The sequence below is a fragment of the Panicum virgatum genome, chromosome 9K (assembly GCF_016808335.1).
Source record: "Panicum virgatum strain AP13 chromosome 9K, P.virgatum_v5, whole genome shotgun sequence".
NCBI classification, from domain to species: domain Eukaryota; kingdom Viridiplantae; phylum Streptophyta; class Magnoliopsida; order Poales; family Poaceae; genus Panicum; species Panicum virgatum.
This window is the reverse complement of record NC_053144.1, coordinates 32,025,568-32,050,672: the sequence shown is the minus strand read 5'-3', so window position 1 is coordinate 32,050,672 and position 25,105 is coordinate 32,025,568. Positions and strand designations below refer to the sequence as shown.

At 44.5% G+C, this 25,105-nt stretch overlaps 4 protein-coding genes across 27 annotated transcripts; 3 read left to right on the top strand and 1 right to left on the bottom strand.

The window, feature by feature from the left end:
- The first annotated feature begins 2 nt into the window (after positions 1-2).
- Positions 3-5,242, top strand: LOC120651262 (mitochondrial outer membrane protein porin 5-like). Of its 3 annotated transcripts, XM_039928716.1 has the most exons (7): positions 3-196; positions 344-411; positions 3,634-3,758; positions 3,884-3,968; positions 4,055-4,138; positions 4,203-4,411; positions 4,513-5,149. In XM_039928716.1, exons 1-7 carry the CDS (start codon positions 82-84, stop codon positions 4,814-4,816), a joined length of 990 nt encoding a protein of 329 aa, XP_039784650.1. In that variant the 5' UTR covers positions 3-81; the 3' UTR covers positions 4,817-5,149. The 3 variants fall into 3 exon arrangements, 1 of the variants encoding a protein (XP_039784650.1); XR_005666014.1 differs by lacking the exon at positions 344-411 and having other exon boundaries at positions 7-196; positions 3,634-3,968; positions 4,513-5,242; XR_005666015.1 differs by lacking the exons at positions 3-196; positions 344-411 and adding an exon at positions 423-2,992 and having other exon boundaries at positions 3,634-3,968.
- Positions 5,243-5,326: 84 nt separating this feature from the next.
- On the bottom strand, positions 5,327-7,700 carry LOC120651260. Of its 11 annotated transcripts, XR_005666013.1 has the most exons (5): positions 7,205-7,698; positions 6,471-6,564; positions 6,325-6,352; positions 6,172-6,255; positions 5,327-5,787 (listed from the first exon to the last, which is right to left on the bottom strand). XR_005666013.1 is itself a non-coding variant. In XM_039928709.1 (4 exons), exons 1-3 carry the CDS (start codon positions 7,595-7,597, stop codon positions 6,173-6,175), a joined length of 570 nt encoding a protein of 189 aa, XP_039784643.1. In that variant the 5' UTR covers positions 7,598-7,700; the 3' UTR covers positions 5,327-5,787; position 6,172. The 11 variants fall into 11 exon arrangements, 7 of the variants coding, with proteins under 7 accessions (XP_039784643.1, XP_039784646.1, XP_039784645.1 ...); XR_005666011.1 differs by having other exon boundaries at positions 6,325-6,564; positions 7,205-7,686; XM_039928709.1 differs by lacking the exon at positions 6,325-6,352 and having other exon boundaries at positions 7,205-7,700.
- Positions 7,701-9,359: 1,659 nt separating this feature from the next.
- On the top strand, positions 9,360-14,696 carry LOC120651257 (glutamic acid-rich protein-like). 12 transcript variants are annotated; one of them, XM_039928700.1, is made up of 13 exons: positions 9,363-9,981; positions 10,917-11,042; positions 11,163-11,258; positions 11,331-11,531; positions 11,701-11,808; positions 11,962-12,069; positions 12,360-12,500; positions 12,612-12,689; positions 12,763-12,825; positions 13,067-13,891; positions 13,989-14,060; positions 14,161-14,223; positions 14,311-14,696. In XM_039928700.1, exons 3-10 carry the CDS (start codon positions 11,234-11,236, stop codon positions 13,462-13,464), a joined length of 1,122 nt encoding a protein of 373 aa, XP_039784634.1. In that variant the 5' UTR covers positions 9,363-9,981; positions 10,917-11,042; positions 11,163-11,233; the 3' UTR covers positions 13,465-13,891; positions 13,989-14,060; positions 14,161-14,223; positions 14,311-14,696. The 12 variants fall into 12 exon arrangements, with proteins under 12 accessions (XP_039784642.1, XP_039784641.1, XP_039784640.1 ...); XM_039928703.1 differs by lacking the exon at positions 10,917-11,042 and adding an exon at positions 10,813-10,875; XM_039928699.1 differs by having other exon boundaries at positions 9,363-10,862; positions 10,949-11,042.
- A 2,357-nt stretch (positions 14,697-17,053) lies between these two features.
- On the top strand, positions 17,054-18,897 carry LOC120647951 (ATP-dependent DNA helicase PIF1-like). Its single transcript, XM_039924747.1, has 3 exons — positions 17,054-18,312; positions 18,475-18,763; positions 18,883-18,897. Exons 1-3 carry the CDS (start codon positions 17,054-17,056, stop codon positions 18,895-18,897), a joined length of 1,563 nt encoding a protein of 520 aa, XP_039780681.1.
- The last annotated feature ends 6,208 nt before the right edge of the window (positions 18,898-25,105 follow it).

Here is a 25,105-nt window from a genome sequence, read left to right as displayed (position 1 = left end):
AAACTGTGTGAAAGGGACAGCAAAACTGTCACGCTTGTGCCGGCGGCCGCCTGTGTCCTCTTCACTCTGCACTTCCTGCCGATGCCGGCGTCCACCCCGCTCCAACTCCCAAGCCGTCGACCTCTCCCCTCCCGGCCCCCGCCCACCGCCATGAGTAGCCCCGGCCTCTTCTCCGACATCGGCAAGAAGGCCAAGGGTACGCGCGCCTCTTCCGTTCCCCTTGCGGCCCAAATTGTGTTCTTGGTTCCTTCTATTCGCTGCTCTATTTCCGACGAGCCATCCATGACCCGTTTGATTCGCGCCTCCTCGGGGTTCGCTTGGGTGTATCGGTGATCCGCCGCAGACCTGCTGACCAAGGACTACACATGCGACCTGGAGGTCACCCTCTCCACCGTCACCGCCTCCGGGGTGGTAAGCGTGCCTCGCGCCCCTCTCCGCCATCTCCGATCACGTTCGTTGGGGTTTTCTCTTATCCCCGGGAACTTCGGTGCTGCGTCTATAACAATTCAGAAGCTTCAGGGGTTCTATATAAAGATGCTTTTTTTATTCTGCTACGGCTTCGACGTTGATGGTGGTCCGTGGGCTGTGGTTGCTCGTGCCCTGATTGACACACTTGCCGAACATAGTACATTCTTGATTTTTCTTTTAATTTTTCCCTTTTGAAAGCAAAGTCATGAGCTCTGCCCTTCATTTAAGAAGGGGACAACAAAAATAGAAGTATAACATTCTTGATTTTCTTTTGTGAACTAATTTGGTTGTGACTTGGATGTGGTAGCATATTGAAGGCATGCGTACTCTAGTTACATGTATTGTATTGTTGCACACATTTCATGTGTTTGGTTGTGAAGCACGATGGTTGAAGTACTCCGTGCTCGTTTCGTGTCTGCTTCTGATTTTGTTGTTCATGGTTTTGTGTGTAGTCTCTCAAGTCTCAACTTCCTGGACCACTTGTGACTATGCCTATTTGTTGGAGCTGTTGTAGTAGTTGCTGCATCCAAATGATAATATTCTTCTGCATAAATGGATTGCATGTTCGGTTAAAATTTATGGAATGCTTGTTTGATTCAGGGTTCTCTGTGCAGCTGCCTTTGAAATCACATTTAGTACCAAAATTGTCTAACAGTATATTATGGTCAGCATGTTAATCCTGATTTTATCTGATTTATCTGATAAGGGAATAAACAAAAATTGTTCTTGATGACCAGACTCTACATCCAGGATGCGCCATGCATCATGCTCTCATGAGCTAGAGCACCATGATTTACCTGAAAAAGATTAAGCTTCTTCTGTTGCCGTGGAATGTATAGTTAATTACAATAAACTGTCATGACAAATGCTTGACCAGAGTTCAAAACCCCAGCAGTATGCTTTATTTGTTGCAGTTTCACTCTAGTGGAATTCCCTAAATGGTAACCTTTCACTTTCTTAAAAAAATGAAGACTTTGCCTTATGGCTTGTATGTGATTGATTGCAAACAACTTATTTTTCTATAGCTATCCATGAATTAAACGGCTGCAAGCCTGTGCAGCTAGTACAAAATGAATGCTATAACTTTGCCTTATGGCTTGGTTCTAAATTGTATAATCACTCTAGGTGGGTGGCTAAATGATCACGGGTTAATATTTCTTGGCTAAATAGTTATTAGTTGAGTAGTAGGCTGATTTTATAAAAAGACGGTGTTAACTTTATATTAAGAAGAAAGAAGGGTATAGTACCCAGTCACCAGTACAAAAGTTTGTATCAATAGATATTGAAACGGGCTTTAAGATGATATTGATGTTGTAGCAATTGACAGTATACTCAAGATCAATTAAGAGTAAAAATCTATTGCAGAAGATTTCTCCTCTACCAGAATACGCTCCTTACATCCATGGACAGAGGGAGTATTGTGTTAGATCCAAAATTTGTGCAATTTAAGGTAGAATGTTTTGCACAGCTTAAATGGTAAGATCATTGCTTTCACACTAGAATTTTTCTTTTGTACTGAAATGTTTCCTAAATGTCCTCATGTGGATCTAATGATCTTACTTTAATACACTGTTAGATAGCAATTTGAACTGTTATAGTCCTTAAACCATTTAATAGTCAATGTGTGAGAGGGGGGCTGAGAGGATAGCCTTGCAGCATTTGCTGTTTGGAGTTGAAGACTTAGACTGGGAAGAATAACCTTAGGTTGATCAGATCGAGTGATTCTTGTTGTTTGCATGCTAATGAAGAAAAATGTTCTTATGTAGTGTTGGCTATGCATCCAAACAACAGTTTGGTACATGATAAGATACTGATCAATCTAACTAACTAATGATGCATTCTTATAGTGTTATGGTAAGCACCTCAGTGGAGGGAGACACCAACCAGGCTTCAAATCTTGGTGGCACAAAAATAATTCTCTCGCTAGTAGCCACCCAAAAAAGAGTGGCAGGGTTCCAGCCTGTGGCACCTGTGGTTGGTCTGGGCCCTCCTACCAAGGGTAGTTGAAGTAGTCGCCAACCTAGTGGGTCATGATTGGCCTATGTTAAGGTGCGGCCCTATAGGATGAAGCCAAGGTTCAAGGGTTTTCTCGACCGTTTTGGTTGAGGTTTCTTCTAAGTGGTAATACCATGGGGGTGAGGTTTCTTCTAAGTGGTCTTTCCACACCAGTCTGAGTTTTTTTTATACTGCATGCTGCCATGCCTAAGCCATCTATCTAACTAATGGGTGCAGCATGCTGCAGTGGTGGCCTAGGATGGTTCTGTAGCTATTGCTTCTTGCCACACAACACTAGTCTAATTGTAAAGGAAGTGAAGTTTCAACCACAAATGTGGCTACTAGTAGATATAATGTCGGTTAACTTCGTAGAAGTTGCCCGGTGTATCTCCCAACTTTCAGCTGGACATAAACTTCAGACATGGTTTCCTATTGCCTAAACCTCTAATTTTTGGGCCACTTAAGCCTAAAGCTTGTTTCGAAGGTCATTCTAGTCTTCTAGATGTGTGCTCACTTGACAGAGGTCCTGGTATGGTTCTCTGACCCACCGTAGTTCATCAAATAGTGGGACTGTTCATTTCTTTTTTTGTTGAGTTTACCTATTGTTTCTTATGTTTGATGAGATGTTACTGGATCAATAAAATACTAAAATTCGTAACTTACTGGTGCCCTTTATGGTTTGTTTGATTAAGGCAATGATGTTGCAAACTCTGGTTACTGAAACATGTTTTTGTTTACATAAGTCAACTATTTTTTTGAAAGTTGAGCTACCAATATCTTTTTAAACTACATATATTAGAAATGTCATAATAATGTGTATATTTGCTTTCATAAGTAGTTCTGTAATATTATTGTTGCATTCATTTTTATTAGTATATAATAGAAATTATGTGTCAACTTGGAGACCATGCTTGCAGTGTTCGATACCACTGAAAATTCTCATATGTGCCTTTTGCCTTTAGCATGGAGTATCTTCACAAGTTTAGGGGTGCGAACTTAAAGTAGTTTTTTAAGAGGAATAGTTGCTGCATTCCTATTTGCAGTTTTATTTTTCATGCCATCTTTGCTTTACAAGCGGAGCAAGTCCCTTGATATCTCTGCTTAGTGCTTAGGTAATAACAAATGAAGAATGGGTGTTTTAGTGATGATGTTTTTTCCTGAACTTTTCAGTGTCTCACCTCAACTGCTGTGAAGAAAGGAGGACTTTATTCTCTTGATATCAGCTCTGTGTACCAGTACAAAAACACCCTCATCGGTTTCAAAGTGGACGCAGAATCAAATGTTAGTTCTTTACAGTTCTCAGCTCACCCTTTCTCCTATACTGGCATGTTGCTAATCACAATACTGGCATGTGAAATGCCCTACCTTTGAGTGCGGTCGCCTTTGAGTGCGGTCGTTTGGAAACGAGCTTAGAAGGAAGAATTACTTCTTTTAATGTACTTGAAGTCCTGCCATCCACAAAGCTTGCGATTTCTGTTAAGCTGCTTGATTGCAATGCTAGAAAGGTGATCACTTTTTTCTTACACTTTTTCTTGATATTGCACTAATTGCTGAAGTTTGCTAATGGCAGTGTTTTTTATTAATTGTGTAGATCTCTACTGCCTTTATAATATCGGAAGTCCTGCCATACAGGAAGCTTGTGGTTTCTGTTAAGTTACCTGAAGACCCATTAAAGGTGACTACCTTATTCTTGAACCTTTTAATGCCAGTGACTTATGTATGCTGACATTTTTTGACAGTTGAAGCTGCAATACTTCCATGAAAATGCAACTTTTGCTACTGTGGTTCGCATGAAGCCCTCCCCTATGATTGAGTTTTCTGCTACAGTAGGCACGGAAGGTGTTGCCTTTGGTGCCGAATGTATATATGATGCAGCAAGAGGGAAATTTAGAAATTACAGAGCTGCTATTGGCATGACTAGTAAATACTATCATGCTGCACTCATTATGTAAGTTGTTTACTCTGGATGGCTGTGTCAATTCAAATTGCTACATATTCACAGAATTGCATGTTGGGCTAGCTTTGCTAAATGAACTCTGTTTCTTATAGGGCTGACAAAGGTGACACCATCAAAGTGTGTGGCCTGTACAATTTTGATAACAAGCAGGTCTCAGCTGTAGTAGAATTAACGCGGAAACTATCAAAGGAAAAGAATACGCTCACTGTTGGCGGTCTCTACACTGTTGATGCTCAGGCAACAGTAAAGGCAAGGCTCAATGACACTGGAAGTCTTGCAGCTCTTCTTCGGCTTCAGGTGAAACCAAAGTCGCATCTGATGATCTCAGGTGAATTCGACATGAAGGCCTTGGATAGACCTCCCAAGATTGGTTTAGCTCTCGCTCTCGTACCCTGATGAGATGCTCCATAGTAGAAATTAACAGAATATTGAGGTTTTTTTGGCGGTTTAGCCAAGTTGAAGGAAATAACTTGGTTTGAAGACAGGGAATGTTCGGTTTATATCCTGAAAGTGTGGGAAAAAATGAAGTAGCCCACAGCATTTGGGTACACTTTGGTCTTGATGGAATCAGATACCAAGTCACTCGCTGATAGATATACACTGCTTTCATTTCTTAAAAGAGGGTGTATGCTAATTGTGGATTTAACCACTGTCTATTACATACTGTCATACTCTATCCACGTGACGATTTAGCCAGTCTGGGTCTGGAATGCAGTTCCTTTTGCTCTACTGCTCTACCTGTTTCAGGACCTAGGTCCCTGCAACAGATATGACTTTCATGTTATGAAATTTCTTTGAAACATTTATGAATCCTTCCCTCAACTTGAATGTTTTAGGGTTAGCCTTCGAATATGAATTCAAGTGCCTTCACTAAGCATACAAGACAAGATCTGCGCGGCACGAGGGTAACAAAATAAGATCCTTATTTTACAGTAGCAATACTATGATGATGGTCAGAGCCCATAATCTAACATAAAAGGTATCGTGGGAATCAAACATCCTCGTGTCCATTGTTGGTTACGAGGCCAGGGATTACCTCAACTGTATCGAAAGAACATTGCGTCCACCTTAAACTTTACAACATAATATGATGCTTCTCTCTTATAGCGAGTTTTTGGATGAATCATGCGTCAGTGCTCACATACACTCCTTATTTTAAACTTTCATAGGACCTTTGAATGCTTCCATTCTATTCTCACCACAGAAGCTGCTCTTCGAAGTGATTGCAGAGCCTCCAACGAGCTTCATGGTACAAGTTACTGGGGGGCTGAGATCACCAGCATAATAGATTTGCTGCATTAAATAGTTTTGGCATATGATACAAATCCGTATGGAGTCCTAGCACTGAAACATAGCATCATCTTAGGCTGCAAGTTCCATCAGACAAAAAGAACAATTGCGTCAGTTTCGTACCTTCCGCAAAGAATTGGATATAAACAGTGAAATCAATGCAATCCAGAAGATGGAGCACACGGAAAGAACACTACCAAGATTGTTACAGCACATGTCACTACACCATTTCACCTTTTCAAACACACCTAATTGCAGGTATGAATTAGTAGGCCAACAAAATCCTATTTTATTAAGCCAGGAATTACTGTGATATAATGAGGACTTGAGCTTTAAATAAGACATCTAAAATCATTAATTGGATATCAAAATGATTGGAAATTAAGTCGTTCCTTTCATATATCACAAAATCTCAAATAAAGTAATAGCTACTGCCACAATTTAAGATTTAAGGTGCTAACCTTATGAATGAACATTTACTGCATTGAAAACTCTATCGTAAATACGACTTGATGTAGTAATGATTATTGAAGTGAAGTGAACAACTGCAACGCAGGAAGATCTTGAAGTGAAGTAAATACATGTCAGGACAGAAATTGAAGCAAGGTTTTTACCTCATCGTATTCAATCAAGATTTGTGCGCTGCAAAAAAAAAAACATGTCTCAACAAAACTAATCAGTCTTTAGTTTTGAGGTCTGAATCTTTTTCCCCACTGAATGAGAAGATCTTCGATATTAGCATCCATTCTTGTGCCCTTACCACCCCACACCAACATGTGAGTAAGATCAGTGATGGATGATCCATCCACCTCGTGAACCACTTTGAAGCCCATCCTTCTATAGAATCTAACGAGCTAACAACAAAGAAAGCAGTGTTTCAAATTTGCTGCTCAAACAAATGAAGGGGGAAAAGCATCCAACACTAGAAACATCATGTAAAATGTCACATATTGTGCCGAGATGAAGAATTACAAAAAATAGCATGCTCAAATTTATGGATCTGAAGTTATCTAAATATAGTACTTGCAAGTTGAAATTTTGACCTTTGCATTCAACTACTCACCAGCTTTGAGACAACAAGAATTATTTCTTGGTAGTTGGGACTTCTGTTAAAATATTTCTTTTCTTCTAATACTGTTTCTGTGGGGAGTTTGGTGTTTTGTTCCCTGCTTATAAGAAATTAAGAACTGGTGCTTTCTAATAATGGCAGGTCACCTTTTATCTACTATTTAAAAGAAAGAAGAAGTACAAGAAGAATACTAGAATTTACAACGAAAGGGCCTAACATTGAGCTATCAGAAAATTTGTGAGAGGAATTACTAAAAGAAACTGACATGATTTATTCTTACAATTATATTTGAAAAATTACTTCTAACTGAAAAAACGCTCCTTGCTTGGTTCAGTGCCACACTGCGATGCTGTTGGATGCATCGATCAAATTTAGTGTCAAGAGTTATTCATATAGGAGATTAGAATTGCGCCCCGTTGGGATACCTTGTCGTGGTAGAGCGGCGTGTCGTTGATGGCCAGCAGCTCGGCGCGCTTGCACCCAGCGTCGAAGCCATGTCGCACGGCCACGGCGCCCAGGAACATCCCCAGCCCGAACAGCGGCCGGTCAGAGACGCTCAGTGTGGCGCGCGTCATCCGCATGGAGTCGAGGTGCAGGACGGCGCCACCGGGCCACGGCCGGACGCCACCCTCGGCGCGGCCAAGCTCCACCGCATCCTCCCCCTCACCGTGGGTGGCCGTGACGCGGAACAAGGGGCCGACCGTGCGCAGGCGCACGTGCAGGCCCTGTGCGCGAGACGCCGCCATGATGTCCGCCATGGTCGGGAGGGGCACCTTCGGTCCCGCGACGGGGTTCGCCGGGGAGGTTGGCGCGGCCATTGGAGCAGTGGAGATGGGACTGTGGGAGCCTGGGACTGGGAGTGGTGGGAAGAGTGGGCGCGTATGCTGCTGTCACTTGGATATTCCCACGGATTTTTAAGCGAAAACTCTCGTGAGACTGAAACATGATCTGCGACATGGCGTCGATAGCTCGTGCGAAATTTGCCCGGGACTTTGACGGTGGGTGAGTACCGCCGGGAAATCCCCGTTCAGAGATTTGTCCAGGGGTGTAACATGTAGCGAGATTTTTCTACCGGAAAAAGGGTAAGACGGTGGTTTAGATAGGTTCAGGCCGCCATTGGAGGCGTAATACCCTACGTCCTGTGTTTTTGGTTCTTGGGGATTACTCTTCTTGCTCCTGTATATTCGTTATCTGGGATCAGGAGCCGATCCCTTTACATATCATAGGACCTTCCTATTTATAGAATACAACCGGTACTGGAAATATTCTTTCTTGGGTGTGAACGCTCCACCCGGGTGCGGGCGCCGCCCACCAACTTGCCCTACTTCTTGTCAGCCAGGAGACCAGTCTGTTGGGCCCAACTTGGGGGCGCCCGGGGTGCACCCCGGAGGTTCCGGGGCACGGCCCGAGGCGTCGCGGGGCGTCCCAGGGTGGTCTTCTTCTGACCCGTCGGGCCTGCCTTTCGCCCGGGGCGACCTGAGTCAACCTCGGGCAGGCAGCCGGGGTCGGGCAAAGAGTTACCGTGACGGGACATGCAGTAAATGAGGGCGGGCCCCAGCTACCGTCGAATTACCCCTGATGTGACGCGGCTCAGAAATAAGGCTATCCAGCTGGCTCACCGCTACACGACTCCTCCGTAATCATGATGTTTTTACATGGAAGTCGCGCCTTCCTTTGGGCCTTATGCACGCTACGGCGCGACGCAGTAATCCGGGGGAGGGGGGCGCCCGCACGATAAAGAGATTTTCTACCGGGCAGGCGTCTTCGTCGAGATGGAAAGAGACCTTCTCGGGCCGATGCGAACGGCCCGGGCCCGATCCAACCCGGATGAGTATGGGGTCCACCTGGAAGGCCCGTCTGGCCTGATCGCGCCCGTGGGGGCGGACGGGCGATTCACCTCCCTAAACACATCTGCCGCCATTAATGTCTCGGCCACTTCCCCACGTTGACATCATGGGGGATCTGCCGAATCTGCCGAAGGTGACAAGGCGCCGTCGTAGGTAGAGCCGTAAATCTGGGCCGTGCTTAATGGGCTGGCACGAGCACGGCCCGAAAACCTGGGCATGAAGTCCGGCCCAGCACGAAAACAACTGGGCCGTGCTAGCACGGCACGAAGGGCGGGCTGGGCCGTGCCTGAGATTTCGGCCCATCGTGCCGCCCGGCACGGCACGGTGTCCTGGGCCGTGCCTGGGCCGGCCCGGCAGCTGCAGATCTGGAGGATCACTAGTGTTAATTTCTTGTAATTTTTGCCATTGTGGAAAAAAAATCTTTCAAATGGTGGTATTCATGATCTATGGGCCGTGCTTGGGCTGGCACGGCCCGAAGGTGGCCCGACGTGCTTTTGGGCCGTGCTGGGCCGTGGTTTCAGGTCTTAGGCCCAGCACGGCACGGCCCGGTAAAATTCCGTGCTTTATCGGCCCGGCACGGTTCAGCCCGAAGCACGATGGGTCCGTGCCGTGCCGGCCCGGCACGGCCCAACTTTCAGCTCTAGTCGTAGGTGATCCACTTGTCGCTCCGCCTTCTTCCCTCCCCAATCTCTATCTGTACTAAAAAAAGCTAAGGGTGATGTTCGTCCTTCGTTCCGTCCGATGGGCCTTCATTCCGTCCGATGGGCCTTCTCGTTCCATCGTCTCGCCGCTGCCGCATGCTGCTTTCGAAAATCCGAAAAAGCCGGCGCTAAATCCTACAGCCAAATCCCTGCAACGCGTCCGCTCGCCGAAACTGCCGCCTACACATCACCCATCACCATCGATTGCTTCGGCTGTCTCCTGCCCCGCGCTCCAGACGGCGACAGCACGCCGCCGCCAGCGCCCCGTTTTCTACGACGCAGCTGCACCTCCGCTCCGTCCCGTCCCATCGCCGAAACTGCCGCCTACACAGCGCCCTGCTGTCCGTCGTCCTCCGTCCGCATCCGCCTCTGCCATCACCATCGCTTCGGCTGCCTCCTCCCCCACGCTCCAGCAGGTAACAGCACGACGCAGGACGATGCCGCCGGTGCTCCAGTAGCCTACATCCTCGGAGGCCCGAACTACCACCCCTCCCCTGCGCTCCAGCCGGCACGCCGCCGCCAGTGCTACGGTAGCCGGCGCTCCATCCCGTTCCGTCGCCGAAACTGCGGCCGATCCCCACAAGCCCCTCCCCGGACGCACATCCCTGCAGACCCCTCCCCCGACGCACGTCCTCGCGTACCGCACGCCGCCTGGTAAATAAGTCCATCCGTAACTCCAAATTGATGGAGATCTACACGAAATTGTCTTTGTCTGTATTTCTGAATTTAAATACCATATGTTGCATTAGCCCATGATCTGCTTGACAGAATGCACAGGAGAGACGTTAAGCCCGTTCATATTTTTGTGATTCTCCTCATTGTTTTTCATGGTGTGTTGCTTAAGCCTGTCAATGTTTCCATAATTTTCATCACAAGAATTTATGTCTGTTAAATGCCTGAATTCGTATTATTGAAAACATTGGTTTTTCCAAAGCTGCGGACACCATGTATAATATGGAAACTGCAGTTTGTACAGGCTTTTGTTTAGACCATTGACCTGGTAATCTCATTGGTAATCTCATTTGTTAAGTTGCAGTTGGAGACATCTGGGGAGGAAAGCCCCTAATTTTTCAGAGTAGTATTGGCATTTACAGCAGGTCAAAATCGAGTGATTCAGTTCACTGCGTGGCATCATTCAAAATTAGTTTCACATCTGTGCATCCTCATGAAGTGATGAGGACAAAAGGTCAATGGCACTGATAATAAAGTTTTGTTTTTCATTGTGCTTGAAAGAATCAAACAGCACCTTAAGATCGATAAAATCTGTGTCTTTTGCATATGAGTGAATAGAGCTATATATCTTCCAGGTTCAGTCTTCACGTCACCTTAATCCCTTTTTCACATTAGCGTTTGTTATTATTTGCACTTGTTACCTCTGCTTTTCTGGTTTATTGCAGATAAAGCTAAATGGTTGAATATTAGATCCAACTTTTTGTGATTCTATTTTGTTCCGACATGCATTGCCTACTAATCGCATGGGCATAGGGCGGTGCGCAGGGACGTGCGGCTCGGCAAATTGCAGTCAGACCTTGCAGGTTGTCGTCGTAGGTTATTCACTAATCCATATCACCCTTGTGCATGTGTTTTAGATTCACTCTTGCAAGGGGATCATCATGTGCAGGCTATCAACAATAAACAGGTCGTATTAGCACTGTACTTTTGTACACGTCACCGTCAGCATGCTACATAGTACGCTGTTGTAACCAATCAACGATGTATGTATTCGCACTTGTGTAATTGTGTTCTGATGGTGCCATGATCATGGCTAAATTCATCTGTATGGACTATTAGCTGAGTTCCCACATAAATGTTGATATACTTTTTACCTGTGCCAGGTCTCAAGTACTTCCATGTCAGCTGCTGATCTGACGACATGATTTTGGTTCTCTACAGCGTGTGAAATCAGATGGATCCTCTGAACATTACTAAAGGTAGTATTGTTTTCTCTCGATTCATTCCCGACGTTGATGGTTGGCTTCACGGTTTCTCTTCTTACCACACAGAACAGGAAAGAAGACCCCGTGCTACCCCAATGACAGATGACCAAAGGGAGGAGAAGAACAGGAAGAGGCGTGAGGTGTATCACCGTGAAAAAATCAGTGCTCCCTCGATGACAGATGAGCAAAGGGAGGAGAAGAACAGGAAACGGCGTGAGGCATATAAGAGGAAGAAGAGTCATGCACTCAACAAGGAAAATGATCCAGGTTTGCACATATTCGAGTTAATGGTTTGATTGTTAAACGGTTGGATTGTTAGTGCCCATCTAATATTGTCCACGCTCCTATTTTAAATTACTGTTCCATCTGCTATGTTATTTTCACGGGCCCATATGCAATTTTATTATGGCACAGAACCAACTGTTCGTGTCTGCAGGTTCGACTTTGCTCAAAGGAGAAAGTGATAAAAATTTGACTCCCTTGAAGCCAGTTGATACAAATATTGAAATAAACAAAAAGATGCATAACAAGAAAAATGATCCAGGTTTGCACATGTTCGAGATAAGGGTTGGATTGTTAGAGCCCATCTAATATTGCCCACACTTCTATTTCAAATTACTGTTCCATCTGATATGTTATTTTCTCGGGTCCATATGCAATTTTATCATGGCACAAACCCAACTGTTCGTCTTTGCAGTTTCGGCTTTGCTCAAAGGAGAAAGTGATAAAAATCAGACTCCCTTGAAGTCAGTTGATACAAACATTGAAAGAAACAAAAACAGGCAAAACAAGGAAAATGATCCAGGTTTGTACATGTTCGAGTTAACGGTTGAATTGTTAACGCCCATCTGATATTGTGCGCACTTATGTTTCAAATTACTATATTATCTAATGGACCCAGACTCTCATAAGTACCTGATTCGAGATCTTTAATATGCAGTGGTTTTTACCACAAGTAATCCTAAAACTAATGCTGATGACATGTGCATTGTTTCAGTCGTGGCTGAACATACAACTGGCATATATTCATATTTAATTCCCTCGAGTTCATTTGCAATTTTATCATGGCACAAAACCATTTGTCCGTTTCTGCAGGTTCGGATTTGTTCAAAGGAGAAAGTAATAAATTATTGACTCCCTTGAAGTCATTGGATTCAAATATTGAAAGAAATAAGAAGGGGTGTGAAGATTATCAGAAAAAGAATGATGAAACACGGAGCAAATCAATTTCTGCAGGTTTGTGTTAAAGTACATCCATATTCTCACTACTGTTTTGTTTTTGTAGGTTGTCTAATTAAACAGCCTGATATTTATTCAATTCTCTTTTTTTCATGTTGTGCTAATAAGAACCCCTTGCACCTATCATTTGCACTCCTATTGTCATCGAGCCTCCCACATGTCTACCTTTCAACGATGAAACAGTAGGTAAGAGTGTTTTCCCCATTACAAATTTTGTTTTATTAGAAAGAGACTTGTACTGAGGAACATTCTTAATCAGATGTAAACCTGGTCAACGTGGTGAAGCCTACTCTATCCGACACATGCACAGATGTCCCACCAGGTACGTGGTTGCTTAGATTTGAATCATATGTTTGTTATGTATGATGTGCATATACTTTTCCTTAGTTTTGTACCAAATTTTGTAGATATATTGTGTTACAAAATCTACTGGCTTGTTTGTGTTAGAAAATCATTGTTTTAGGATGAGTTTAATGCTAAATTGCGTGATGCATGTAAGTTTGTCAGATGATTTGAAACGTTTGATGATGTAATAGTAACTTTAAATCACTTTATATTTACAGTACTATGCTATCAACCCTCGACCGCATGTGTGGATACCCCTGGCGTCAGTGTTGGATCTTGTAAGACAAAGGTTTTAACCGATGAACAGCGAGCCCATAGAAATAAGCATCATCGTGAATTATATCATGAGAAAAAACAGTTGACGTCGCCATGTGATGTAGATCGAAGGGATAGCATAAAGCAACGGAGACGAGAAGCATATCATGCAAAGAAAGAGGCAATCCAGTTGTCAATAGATAAGTCAAAGTCTAAGAAGACTCGTGCTCAACTTAGTCGAGAGTACAAGAGAAGACAAAGAGAGTTTCACGAGAACAATCTACACCCAGATTCCATTGCATGGAAACTCCGCAATTTACACCTCAACTCATCTTGCCCTCTGAAGGTCAACCCACAGTAAGAGCCGAGGATTTGGTTTTTCCAGAGTCAAATTTAACACCGTTGTACATCCAAACTACATCAGATCAAGTTTCAGAAAACCCACCGCTTGAAAAAAGCATTGAGTTGCCTATCACGCAAAAATTCTGTCGACGCGGAGTTACTGCTGGGGAGAGACAAAACCTATTAGCGCGGTGTAATCTCCTATTTGAGTCGATGATAGGAAGAAATACCATGAGTTCTTCCGATGAAACTTCCAGTGTAGAGGGTGTTCCCACTCAATCTGCCGTCATCAATCGCGTTGAATACCACTTATTTCTTACCTAATATGCTCCCGTCAACACCAATGTTGCTGGTCACAAAAATAATTCATGCTTCTATAGGAAAATCATGCTGAAATTCAGCTCATCACACAACTCCGGGATCTCAACCATCCGTTGCTAATGCAGGTGATTTTTTAACCATCTTATAACTTTTTGTAACACGAAAAATTCTTGGTGATACTTTGTTTTAATTTTAATGTATTATTAAATTCACATTTGCAAGGGATGCAACATTCGAGTAATGTGAAATCACCTGACACCAACCCACATACGCATGCATCATTTGTTGAGGATGGTAAGTTATTCTGAGTTATATTTGATTAACACTCAGCAAACTATTCAATCTGACACGTACTAATTACAAAAAATATTTCGTAAATCTCTCAAAAACCCAGATGGTGATGAGGATGTTGTATTTGATGAGGAAGAGGACGAGGGTTACCTTTTTGCCGGACACGGTATTTGTCCTAGATATCTAATATGACCAACCAGTACCAATCTTTGATCATTTAATAATATGTTGTTATCTATTGTATTGAATATAGAAGAAGAAGACGAAGTCGACGTGGACATCAACCATGATGATGCAGATAACGGTGTGCCAGATGTGTTGGATCCTTATGACGTGGTCTTTGCTAATGTTCCATCTGAAACACATAAGTTAGAGGCTGTGGAGAATTGTGAGCACTGCAATGCTAAGAAGTTTGAGTATGAAACTCCAGGTTTTTGTTGTCGTAGTGGGCAGATACATTTATCCACACTCGACATACCGCCTGAACTTATGAGGCTATGGACGGCTTCAGATGTTGATGCAAGGCACTTTCGTTCTAACATTAGATTCTTCAACGGTCATTTCTCATTTACTTCGCTATATTGTCACCTTGATCGCATGACCACGAACATGCATAATGGAGGTGTGTATACGTTCTGTGCCCATGGTAAAATTTACCACAATGTACGTTCATTTGGTAAAGAGGAGTGTACTGAACCAAGACATCTTGAGTTGTATTTCCATGATGATGACCCTTCGCTTGAACATCGTTATCGAAGATGTCGAGAGGAATGCTTAAGGAAAGACAAGGAAGTCATCGATAGGTTGGTTGCGATCATGCAGGGCAACCCATACTCTGAGCATTTTAGGACTATGGGTGCAGTTGATGATCTTGAGGATTACCATGTGGAATTGAATCTTGACCAAAGGTTGGACCTGCGAACCTACAATGTACCTATCACATCAGAGGTTGTTGCAGTTTGGATAGAGGGTAGCGAGCGACATGGACAGTTCGAGCATAGTGTTGTACTCCAAGGGAAGGATAGATCTATTCACGACATTCGATCATACCATGGTTGTTATGATGCTCTATCATACCCACTATTCTTCCCTAGCGGTGAGCTTGGGTGGCACAATTGCATCCCAAAGGTGGGAGTCACAGCGGAGCAAGTAAATGCTGCTCGTGAAGTTCGAAAGGCACATGCAGGCGGCGAGGATCTAGGTACATTATCAAACACATATATTTAATGTTTATTTTAATAACTTTTTTCTATGATTTAGTAATTACAATTACAACTACATTCTCCATTCGTGTAGGGAGTGCTGGAAATTTATGTGTCTCAGTGCGTGACTACTACTGCTACAAATTTCAAATGTGTCCTGGTATTTTCAACCCAATATTTTTCGGCAAGCGGCTTTTTCAACAATTTGCTGTTGATACATATGTTAAGATTGAAAGCTCTCGATTAGATTACATTAGAAATAATCAGGATAGTCTCAGGGCCGACCTGTACCAGGGTCTTGTCGATAGTTTGGACGCTGGTGAGGGCCGAGCCGATGCTGTTGGAAGACGTACTGTTCTTTCTACAACATTCATCAGAGGTCCTCGTGATATGAGGCGTCGATATATGGATGCAATGGCCCTAGTACGCAAGTACGGTATACCAGATATCTTCCTAACAATGACCTGCAATCCTAACTGGGATGAGATCAAGAATGAACTGTATCCAGGCTAGTCAGCACAAGATCGACCAGATCTTGTATCCCGTGTGTTTAGGGCGAAGCTGGAGGCTATGAAAATAAAGTTGTTGAAGAATGATATACTTGGAATGGTTCGGGCGTACGTTTATGTTGTGGAGTTTTAGAAGAGGGGTCTACCACATGCTCACTTCTTGCTCATAATGAAAAGGAAATGGAAGCTCACATGTCCGGAGCAGTATGACCGACTTATATGTGCTAAGCTGCCAAACAAGAAGAAATATCCAGAGCTCTACATGATGGTTACGAAGCATATGATGCATGGGCCGTGCGGTGTGCTAAACCCAAATTGCCCGTGTACTAAGGGTCGTTCTTCATGCAAAAATCATTATCCGCGTCCCTTCGTGGAGTCGACCTCACAGGGTAAAGTTTCTTACCCTATATATCGTCGTCGTGACAATGGGTGTAAAGAGAAGGTTCGAGGTTATGAGCTTGACAATCGGTGGGTTGTCCCTTATAACCCGCACCTACTGCGTGTGTTCAATTGTCACATAAATGTTGAGGCATGTAGCAGCATTAAATCGGTAAAGTACTTATTCAAGTATGTATACAAAGGTCATGATCGGGCTTCAATAGCAGTTAGGGAGTCTGGTCAGGCGGATAAAGAAGGAAACATAGATGAGATCAAAGCATATAGAGACGCTCGATGGGTGACCCCTCCAGAGGCGTTGTGGAGGATATATGGTTTTGACCTTAGCAAGAATCATCCTCCCGTACAACAACTCCAGCTCCATCTTCCCGACATGCACATGGTGTCATTTCACAATCGTCGAAAGATTGAGCATGTTGTTAATAAAACAGAAGCCGATGAATCAATGTTGACTGCATATTTTAAAGCAAACGAGTTGCATGAGTTTGCTCGCAACATATTATATTGTGATTTCCCAGAATTTTTCACATGGCAGTCTGATGCTAAATTTTGGCGTCCAAGGGAACGAGCTAACACTGGGCAAGTTGGGAGGATCGTATCAGCTCATCCGGCTGAAGGTGAATGCTACTATCTCTGGATTCTCCTAAATCATGTGGCTGGAGCAACTTCTTATGAATATTTGAGAACTGTTGATGGCGTGATACAACCTTCTTTCCATGAAGCTGCCGAGAAAAGAGGGTTGATCGAGGAGAATAGTTCACTTGATGAGTGTCTTTCTGAAGCTGCCTTGTATCAGATGCCATCATCATTATGAAGGCTTTTTGCAACAATATTGTTATTTTGTGAACCGAGTGATGTATTCGCACTCTGGCAAAAATATTTGGACGCAATGTCTGAGGATTATCGTCGCAATGATCCATCAGATGCTATCGTTGAGCAGATGGTTCTAATTGATATTAGAAACATGCTGCAATCAAGGGGGAAGGATATAAAATCGTTCCCTCTCCCTGAGATTGATAACAATTACGATGATGCTTGTGGTGTTCCACGGGAGATATTTGAGGAATCAAATATAAAGAGCACCGAGGATGACGTGTACTTATCAGAGTCCCTTAACAATGAGCAGAGGGCTGCTTATGATGAGATCTTGTCATCTATTGATTCCAACAACGGCGGGTTGTTTTTTGTGGGGGCTGCTTATGATGAGATCTTGTCATCTATTGATTCCAACAATGGCGGGTTGTTTTTTGTGGATGGCCCTTGTGGCACCGGGAAAACATTCTTGTATAGGGCTTTGCTTGCTAAAGTCCATAGTCAGAACAAGATTGTTGTTGCGACTGCTACGTCTAGGGTTGCTGCATCCATAATGCCCGGTGGGAGAACTGCACATTCACGTTTCAAGATTCCACTTACCATAGATAGTGGTGGATACTGTAGTTTCACTAAACAAAGTGGTACAACGACTTTGCTACGCACTGCTTGTTTGATTGTTTGGGATGAGGTTTCTATGATCAAGAAACAAGCAGTGGAGGCGTTGGACAATAGCATGCGTGATATAATGGATAGGCCGGATTTGCCTTTTGGTGGGAAGACTATTGTGTTTGGGGGGGATTATAGGCAGGTCCTACTGGTTATCAGGAAGGGGTCAAGGGCTCAGATAGTGGATGATTTGTTATGCAGGTCATACCTTTGGGATTACATGCGTCACCTAAAGCTTGTGCGCAACATGAGAGCGCATAGTGACCCATGGTTTGCTGAATATCTTTTGCGCATTGGCAATGGAATAGTGGAGGCCAATGTTGATGGTGAAGTCCGTCTCCCAGATGAAATTTGCGTGCCTTATACTGGAGATGGTAATGAGAACATGGCAGACAAGGACTACATCACTTCTAGAGCTATTTTGTCCACACGCAGTGATTGGGTTGATAGGATTAATATGAAGATGATTGGATCTTTCCAAGGTGGGGAGGTGGAGTATCATAGTTTTGATTCTGTTGTAGATGATCCACACAACTATTATCCATCAGAGTTTCTTAACACCCTTGCACCCAATGGATTGCCTCCACATGTGTTAAAGCTAAAGGTAGGTTGTCCAATAATATTGCTTCGGAACATTGATCCTGCAAATGGTTTATGTAATGGTACAAGGTTGGTTGTCCATGATTTCCAAAGAAATACTATCGATGCTGAAATCATGTTGGGCCAGCATGCTGGAAAATGAGTCTTCCTCCCTCGGATACCCTTATGCCCCTCTGACGACGAGATGTTCCCATTTCAATTCAAAAGGAAACAGTTTCCTATCTGGCTCAGTTTTGTCATGACGGTCAACAAGTCACAAGGTCAGACTATTCCTAACTTTGGTGTTTACCTCCCTGACCCCGTGTTCTCACATGGGCAATTGTATGTTGCAATGTCAAGGGCAACTACTAGAACAAACATCAAGATTCTGGCACTTCCACCTAATGCCACTGAGCTGGAGGAAGAAGCTAAAAAGGAGAAGAAAAATGCTAAAAATAAGGGTAAGGAGACTGTCAATAACAAGAAAGAAAAGAAGAAAATCCCAGTGTATACATTTACGAAAAATATTGTATACAAGGAGGTCCTAACGGCATAGTACAGTGGTATTATGTAGTGCTAATTATTGCCTATAACTAATGTTGTTGTTTTCCAAGTTGAATCTTTATGCATCTAACACTTTTATGTGTTTCGTCACTGCAGATTTTTGTCAGCTAAAACAAAATGCAGACGTTCAGTTTCTGATGGATCGAGAAACCACTGCTTATCAACCACTATTTACCAATGTTCAGTGTTCGGTTGTATCGAGAAACAACGTGTGTTTTATAATATTATGGATACTGTGGTTTTGTCTGGATGAATTTTTAATTATTATGGATATTTTCATTTCATTGAATGTAATATTTTTCAGACGTGCAGAATACTGTTTTGGGTTTATTTTTGTTAACTAATAAAATTGCAACGGGCCTTTCGAGTTGAAATTAGCCCAAAAATAGCATGTTGCGATTGAGGGCAACGTCATGCTACCCATGCTGTATATTACCACTGTAGTTGAATATTGTAGAGGTTTTACAAAGTTAAATTAATTTTAGACATGAATTAATATAATTTTTGCTGCCCATTGCAACGCACGGGCATGAACCTAGTAAGTATATAAGCGAGGAGAGAGGCTCTTCCGGCCGGTACGCACCCTTGGCCTTCTTCTAGCTCTCGCACCCCTTCTTCCTCGCAGCTTTCTTCTCCTCCTGCTCTCGCCATGACTCGTAGTGGTCCGCAGGCGAGCGGCCCCCTTGTCCTTGACTTTGTCTCGTCCTCCGTCGGCGGCGAGGGCATGGAGGTGGCGCAGAAGGTGGTGCCGGCGGGCACCGTCGTCCGCCAAGGCGGGGATTTCCCCGCTCCCCGTAACGCCCGGGAAGTGGTGACCTTCCTCTCCTTCTTGATGGTGGGGATGGCGCTGCCATTTTCACTGTTCTTGACGGCGACCCTCGAGGAGTTCACCATCCACCTGGTGCACCTCACCCCTAACGCCGTCCTCATGTTGGCGCTGTTCACGCATGCATGCGAGATGTTCGTGGGAGTGCAGCCGCCGGTGGAGCTGTTTTACCACTTCTTCACCATCAGCTGGTCGTCGTCGCTTTCCCCCGACCCCGGCACAGCTCCTCAAGCCCGCACAGTCGGCGGGGTCTTCTTCCAGTGGCGCAGCACCAACTTCCTCCCACTTGCCCGGCGGGACAAGTGGGAGAACTGGAAGTGGCATTGGTTGTACGTCGAGGTGGACGACCCGTCGCCGCTCCTGCTTCTCCCCCTGGGGCCACCAGTTGACAACACCCGCTGGACCGAGGCACCGGTGCTTGGGGCGGCGTGGGCGTCGGTGCTGGGGCGAATCGAGACGCTCCGGCAGGCCGGCCTCACATCGACCATGGTGGCCGCCGACTTCTTCCGTCGTTGCTTGGCTCCCCTGCAGGTCCGCCCGCATCCTTCATGGTTCTACACCGGCGACGACAATGCAAGTCGCCTGGGGCGTGGCGCGGAGTTCTACCCTGATGACCATATGGTGGCCGAGTGGTTGGAGCTAACGATGGAGGAGAAGGACCCGGCCAACACCCTCCTCCCCGAGGGGGTTCACCCCTTGTGTGATGATCCGGACAGCGAGATGGTGCTCCGCCTCCATCCCATGATGAACGAACGAGGGCTGGCCCGCCTGCCGCCTGTGACACCTCAGGTGTCTAGCTATTAGAACATAAGGTTATGTGTGCATTTTGTGTGTTTATCCTTGTTTGATAGTCAAAATTTTTCAGTACAATTTAGGGGCATATGTGTAATTATGCAAAATTACTAGCCCCTTTTAGCAAAAAGTTTTAATTTAGGGGGTTGTTGGCGCTCCTTAAGTACCCATTTTATTATACAATTAGGAGAGGTTTTGGTAATTTCTTCGGGATGATTCATGTACTAACCCGCCACTTGGCACCCGAACTTGACCGTTTTCGATTTTGTCCTGGATTTTGGAGCATGTTGTGTTTTGGCAGGAAATTGGACATTTTCGGAGATGTTTTGACGCATGGTCACAACTGGGCTAAGATGAGGAATAAGGAGAAGAGGCCCTGCACACGAAAGATGGGATCGAAAGGGGCCAGAAAGGGCCTAGGCCAGCCGGCATGGGGCCCTCTGAGCCGGCCGGCCTAGCCCATTCCGGGGCCCAATCGGCCTCAATTTTCTTCAGCGCGAAGTATGCGTCAACCCTAATATGTGTTTTACTCAAACCACCAACTAGAACCGCCTATATATACCCCGAAGCCACCGTCAAAGAGAGAGAGGCAGAGATCGCAGAGAGGAAGCATCTAGAGACGAGTTTCAGAGATCCATTCGAGTTAGACACAAGAGAAAGGCGACACCAGAGGCCTCATCGTCCCTCGGCGCCGCTGCAAGTTGGAGGACAGCAAGGGATCCATCCCTTGCCGGAGATTTCATCACCATGATCGACTACGCTTCGCTTAGCTTCATGGGGTAAAGTCCTCGTTTGTTCATGGGGTTGTAAGGAGATCTTGAGTTGTAATTGCCGAATCCTTTATGAGATTGATCTATCACGATTCTTGTTGATGATGCTTTGATGCTTAATAGTTCACGACTTGGCTTTGAGTTTGCTTTGCTCTTGCATGGTTTACTTAGATTACATCAACTATCGTGTTCTTGTTGATTCGTTACCGGCTATCCTCGTGTAGTGACAGTATGCGGGAGGGAAAGGTTTTGATCTTGGAACACACCTTTGGTTGATTAGATCCGTTCTTCGTTGCTCGGCGATTACATCTCTAGTGATCCTAGACCCTATGGACAAATGCTCTTCATATCTTGTGCACACACCTATCATTGCTCACTAGTCTAGATTGGATTAGATTGGTTAGATTAGATCTATTTCACATTCAAACACTCAATATAGATCTTTTACCAACATCATTAGTGCTTAGTTAAGCATAGTAATACACTTGTTCCGTGGATTGATAAACCTTGGGGGAATACTATAAGGGAAAAGCTACACGATCCGTGCGCTTGGGGTACGTAAATTGGCGCTCTAAGGAACGTCAACAGGGGTATTTTCAAATTTGTGAAGGGCTTTCTTGCAAATATGCTAGTAATCATTACTTGGCAGCTTTATTGCATTTTAACCCAAATTTGGTGTGAATTTGCAATCAAAAAGTAGTTTTTCTCTTATTAAATAGTGTTCATTTGAACTTTTGAAAATATTTCAAAATCCTTTGATCTAGTGAAAATTTACACAACATGAAAGTTGTAGGTCTCAAAAAACTGAACAACTTTTATTTTGGGCACTTTTTCATTGGAGCCATAGATCAGTGGATAATTTTAGTTTATAGCTAGCCCCTTACACTTTTCACTATTTACAAAATGGTCCCTACCTACCTTCTTCTACCTCCCGCCGGCGTGGAAACTTGACAGTGCCGCTGCTGGATCTTCGCTGCGGTTTTCCCTGCCGCCGGTGGCTCCGCACCGCCTTTGGCTCACCACCCGCCGACTTTGGCTTCTCCCTGGCCCCACATCCCCTCCGCTGGCGCCCCTCTTCCCTTGCCACGCCGCGCCGCCAAGCCCTGCCCCTGTTTTCCCCTCGCCGGCGAGCGCATCGCAGCAGGAACTGCTCCGCCGCCCCGGTTTCCCCTCCATCGACTCCACATGTCGCGCCTGTAGCGCTGCCGCCACCAGAGCCGCCTTTGCTGGCGCCCCTTAACCTCGCCACGGCGCCCCGACGTCCCTCCCGAGGCCACCTCGCCTGCCGCCCGCGGGAATGCACCGCCGTTGCCAATTTCGTCCTTGTCTCAGTTGAACTCATCCCCCAGCCTTCCTCTCTTGCTTATCTCCTCACCTGTGGCCTATATAACGCCCAGTTGAGCCCCATTGCCGGCGTACACCGCCGCCCCTCCTCCATCCTCACCGGCAAACCCCCGCCACTACCGACCCGCCGCTGTAACGCCACCCGACCCCCACAACCCCCTAGCGAGCTTCGCCCCGAGCCCGTGAAGCCAACCTGCCATCTCTCGCTAGCCATCCTTCACTAGAGCTCGCCGTCGACGAGCGCCCTCGCCGCCGCGCTCTGCTCCATTGCTGACGAGTCGCTTCCGGCCAGCCCCAGGCCACCTTGACCCCACCCTTAGGTTCACCTTGAGCCCCTCTACCTCCCTGGCCCTTCAGACCTCGCCGCCGGCGACCAACACCGCCAGAATCGGCTGGTCAAGCCACCTCCTCCCCTTTGACTCTGACCAGGGACCTGATTGCAAGGATTGCAATCTTTCCCAAGGTCTTTACTGCAAAAAGATTTTTCCTTTTTATTTCTTTTTCAGTGAACTTCAAAAATTTCTAGGAAATTGTAGAAAAATAAAAAAAATGCCAAACCAATTTTATTGTTTTCCTTGTAATTAGTTCTACAACTTTGATGTTATGGGTTTGAGCTGATTTTGTGTGTTTTTAAATCTAAAAATAAAATTAGTTTATGGTCTTTTTAATTTGTATCCTTTGTTCTAAACCAATGCTAATGTTAATCTTTGAACCATATGTTCTTTAAAGTGTACCTAGATTCTTAAAAATTTTGCAAACCATTTTTCCAAACTTTAACTCGTACTTTTAAAATTTTTCTTGTATTTTGTGTGTACCTTCACAAAATTTAATTAAAACCTTTTTATGTATTGTTTAAACTCCAACTTTTTAGTGAAGGAAAGCTATACTCAAGTACTTCACTAATTTCCAATTATTGCATTTCATATAGAAGTCACCCCGCTAGCTGACGGAACCTACGAGATCATCCAGGAGCCAGACGGGGATTTTTCTTCTGAAGCCCAAGTCAACTCTACTGAATTAACTGAAATTCCGAACCTCGATTCGGAAGAACCCTAGTTTACTGACCCTATAGACACTACTACAGGCAAGCCCCGGTGCATAATCCCAATACTTTAAATTATGCAATTTATTTATTTGTGCATTTAAGTTATTGGAGTTACTTGAAAACCTTAGATGCATAATTCTAGATTCCTATTGATTGAACACTAGATTTGAGTCCGAGTTAGATGCTATGCTAATAGGACCGGTAAAAGTCGAGTGATTGCCTGTCACTCGCGAGCTTATAGGAATTGATTGTTTACCTTCTGCAATCACTATAAGGATCATGGACGGATTTGTTGGAGTCCGTCTACGTTAATGAACTTGATAAGGCCGCAGTGTATGGTAGCGGTGGCTAAGCGTTTGAAAGTACTAGCCACATACCGTAAATATGGACGCGGTAAGCCTAGTAACTCCTCGGCCCGGCAAATGGACATACCCCCCACTCTCTCTTAGTGATAGGAAGTTAAATTATAACTAAAGTTTATTTTATGTTGCACAACAAACCACCAGTGCAGAGAAGAGTGGTTCTCTGTAGTTGGGGAGATGGCGCTAATCCATGAACCGGAATTTGAAGCCAACAGTTGCTTGGGAGTGACTCGACGGTACTCCAAGCGTGTGTGTTAGGTTTACCCTTGCAAGGTTGGAAATTCGATTTAGAATCGTCCGTTTCTCGCGGAAATTGAGACTGCTTGATCCCTTTGCCACATAGAGTAAGAAGCGGAACATTTATGATACTTAATCTTGTTGGATGCAATTAAATCCTCTACCATGTTTGTATAGATAGGTGTTTACCTAGAATGGTTAATACAACTAGAATCTGGAAGCTAAAACATGAATTAAGGATCTACTCTTTGTTGCTTTTTAGCAAAAAAAAAAAAACTACAGAGCCTTCACAAACCTTTCATGTCTAGTTAAAGGGCTATGTTATACCCTTAGACGGGTCAGTCTTGCTGAGTATTAGTATACTCAGACTTGCTTTTGATAATGTTTTCCGGAATGCTTTCCGATGACCAAAACTCTAGCTCAACTTGGCCTAGTGGTTTACCTGCTGGCTGGACGATGGAATGGGAACCATCCACCAGCCATGGTTCTGACGAATGATGTCATGTTCAGGCTTATCATGACATCTATCCCACGATGGTTGTATATAATTGTGTTTTACCTTCCGCTGCAAGACTTCTTCCTTATAGTTTGTTTCTGTGAAACTTCTCTAGTTTCTTTCGGAATAAAACTATAAAAGCTAAAGCTTCGGCTTGCTAGCTTTGAAACTTTGATGTAATTATACTCCTTATCTATGTGATGTAAAATATTGTAGAATTGTTGTATCTCTGACTCGCCTTCGTGCGGGATGTATACTTGTGTTACGGTCCGATATCAAGTGGTTTCATCGGGATATTACCCGACAGACCAATGGTTATACCAGTTGAGGTGCGTTTAGATGTTTAGTGCACTAAAACTGGTATAATTCAAACTGGTTCTGCCACAGCTAGTATCAGAGCAGGCAAGTATACTTCGGATGGTACAACAAATCTTAGAAAGATTTTGA

What these genes read in the sequence shown, in the direction of transcription:
- LOC120651257 (XM_039928702.1), top strand. Translation starts at nt 11,234, where the DNA reads ATGGATCCTCTGAACATTACTAAAG. An exon ending in TAACAAGAAAAATGATCCAG is followed by an intron (nt 11,809 to 11,961) that starts GTTTGCACATGT and finishes TCGTCTTTGCAG; the next exon opens with TTTCGGCTTTGCTCAAAGGA. An exon ending in ATGCACAGATGTCCCACCAG is followed by an intron (nt 12,826 to 13,066) that starts GTACGTGGTTGC and finishes TTATATTTACAG; the next exon opens with TACTATGCTATCAACCCTCG.
- LOC120651260 (XM_039928709.1), bottom strand. Translation starts at nt 7,597, where the DNA reads ATGGCCGCGCCAACCTCCCCGGCGAACCCCGTCGCGGGACCGAAGGTG. An exon ending in CGCCGCTCTACCACGACAAG is followed by an intron (nt 6,565 to 7,204) that starts GTATCCCAACGG and finishes CTTTGTTGTTAG; the next exon opens with CTCGTTAGATTCTATAGAAG. An exon ending in TCACATGTTGGTGTGGGGTG is followed by an intron (nt 6,256 to 6,470) that starts GTAAGGGCACAA and finishes CCTGCGTTGCAG; the next exon opens with TTGTTCACTTCACTTCAATA.
- LOC120647951 (XM_039924747.1), top strand. Translation starts at nt 17,054, where the DNA reads ATGTCTGAGGATTATCGTCGCAATGATCCATCAGATGCTATCGTTGAG. An exon ending in GGTTTATGTAATGGTACAAG is followed by an intron (nt 18,313 to 18,474) that starts GTTGGTTGTCCA and finishes TATCTGGCTCAG; the next exon opens with TTTTGTCATGACGGTCAACA.
- LOC120651262 (XM_039928716.1), top strand. Translation starts at nt 82, where the DNA reads ATGCCGGCGTCCACCCCGCTCCAACTCCCAAGCCGTCGACCTCTCCCC. An exon ending in CATCGGCAAGAAGGCCAAGG is followed by an intron (nt 197 to 343) that starts GTACGCGCGCCT and finishes GATCCGCCGCAG; the next exon opens with ACCTGCTGACCAAGGACTAC. An exon ending in TCAAATGTTAGTTCTTTACA is followed by an intron (nt 3,759 to 3,883) that starts GTTCTCAGCTCA and finishes CTTAGAAGGAAG; the next exon opens with AATTACTTCTTTTAATGTAC.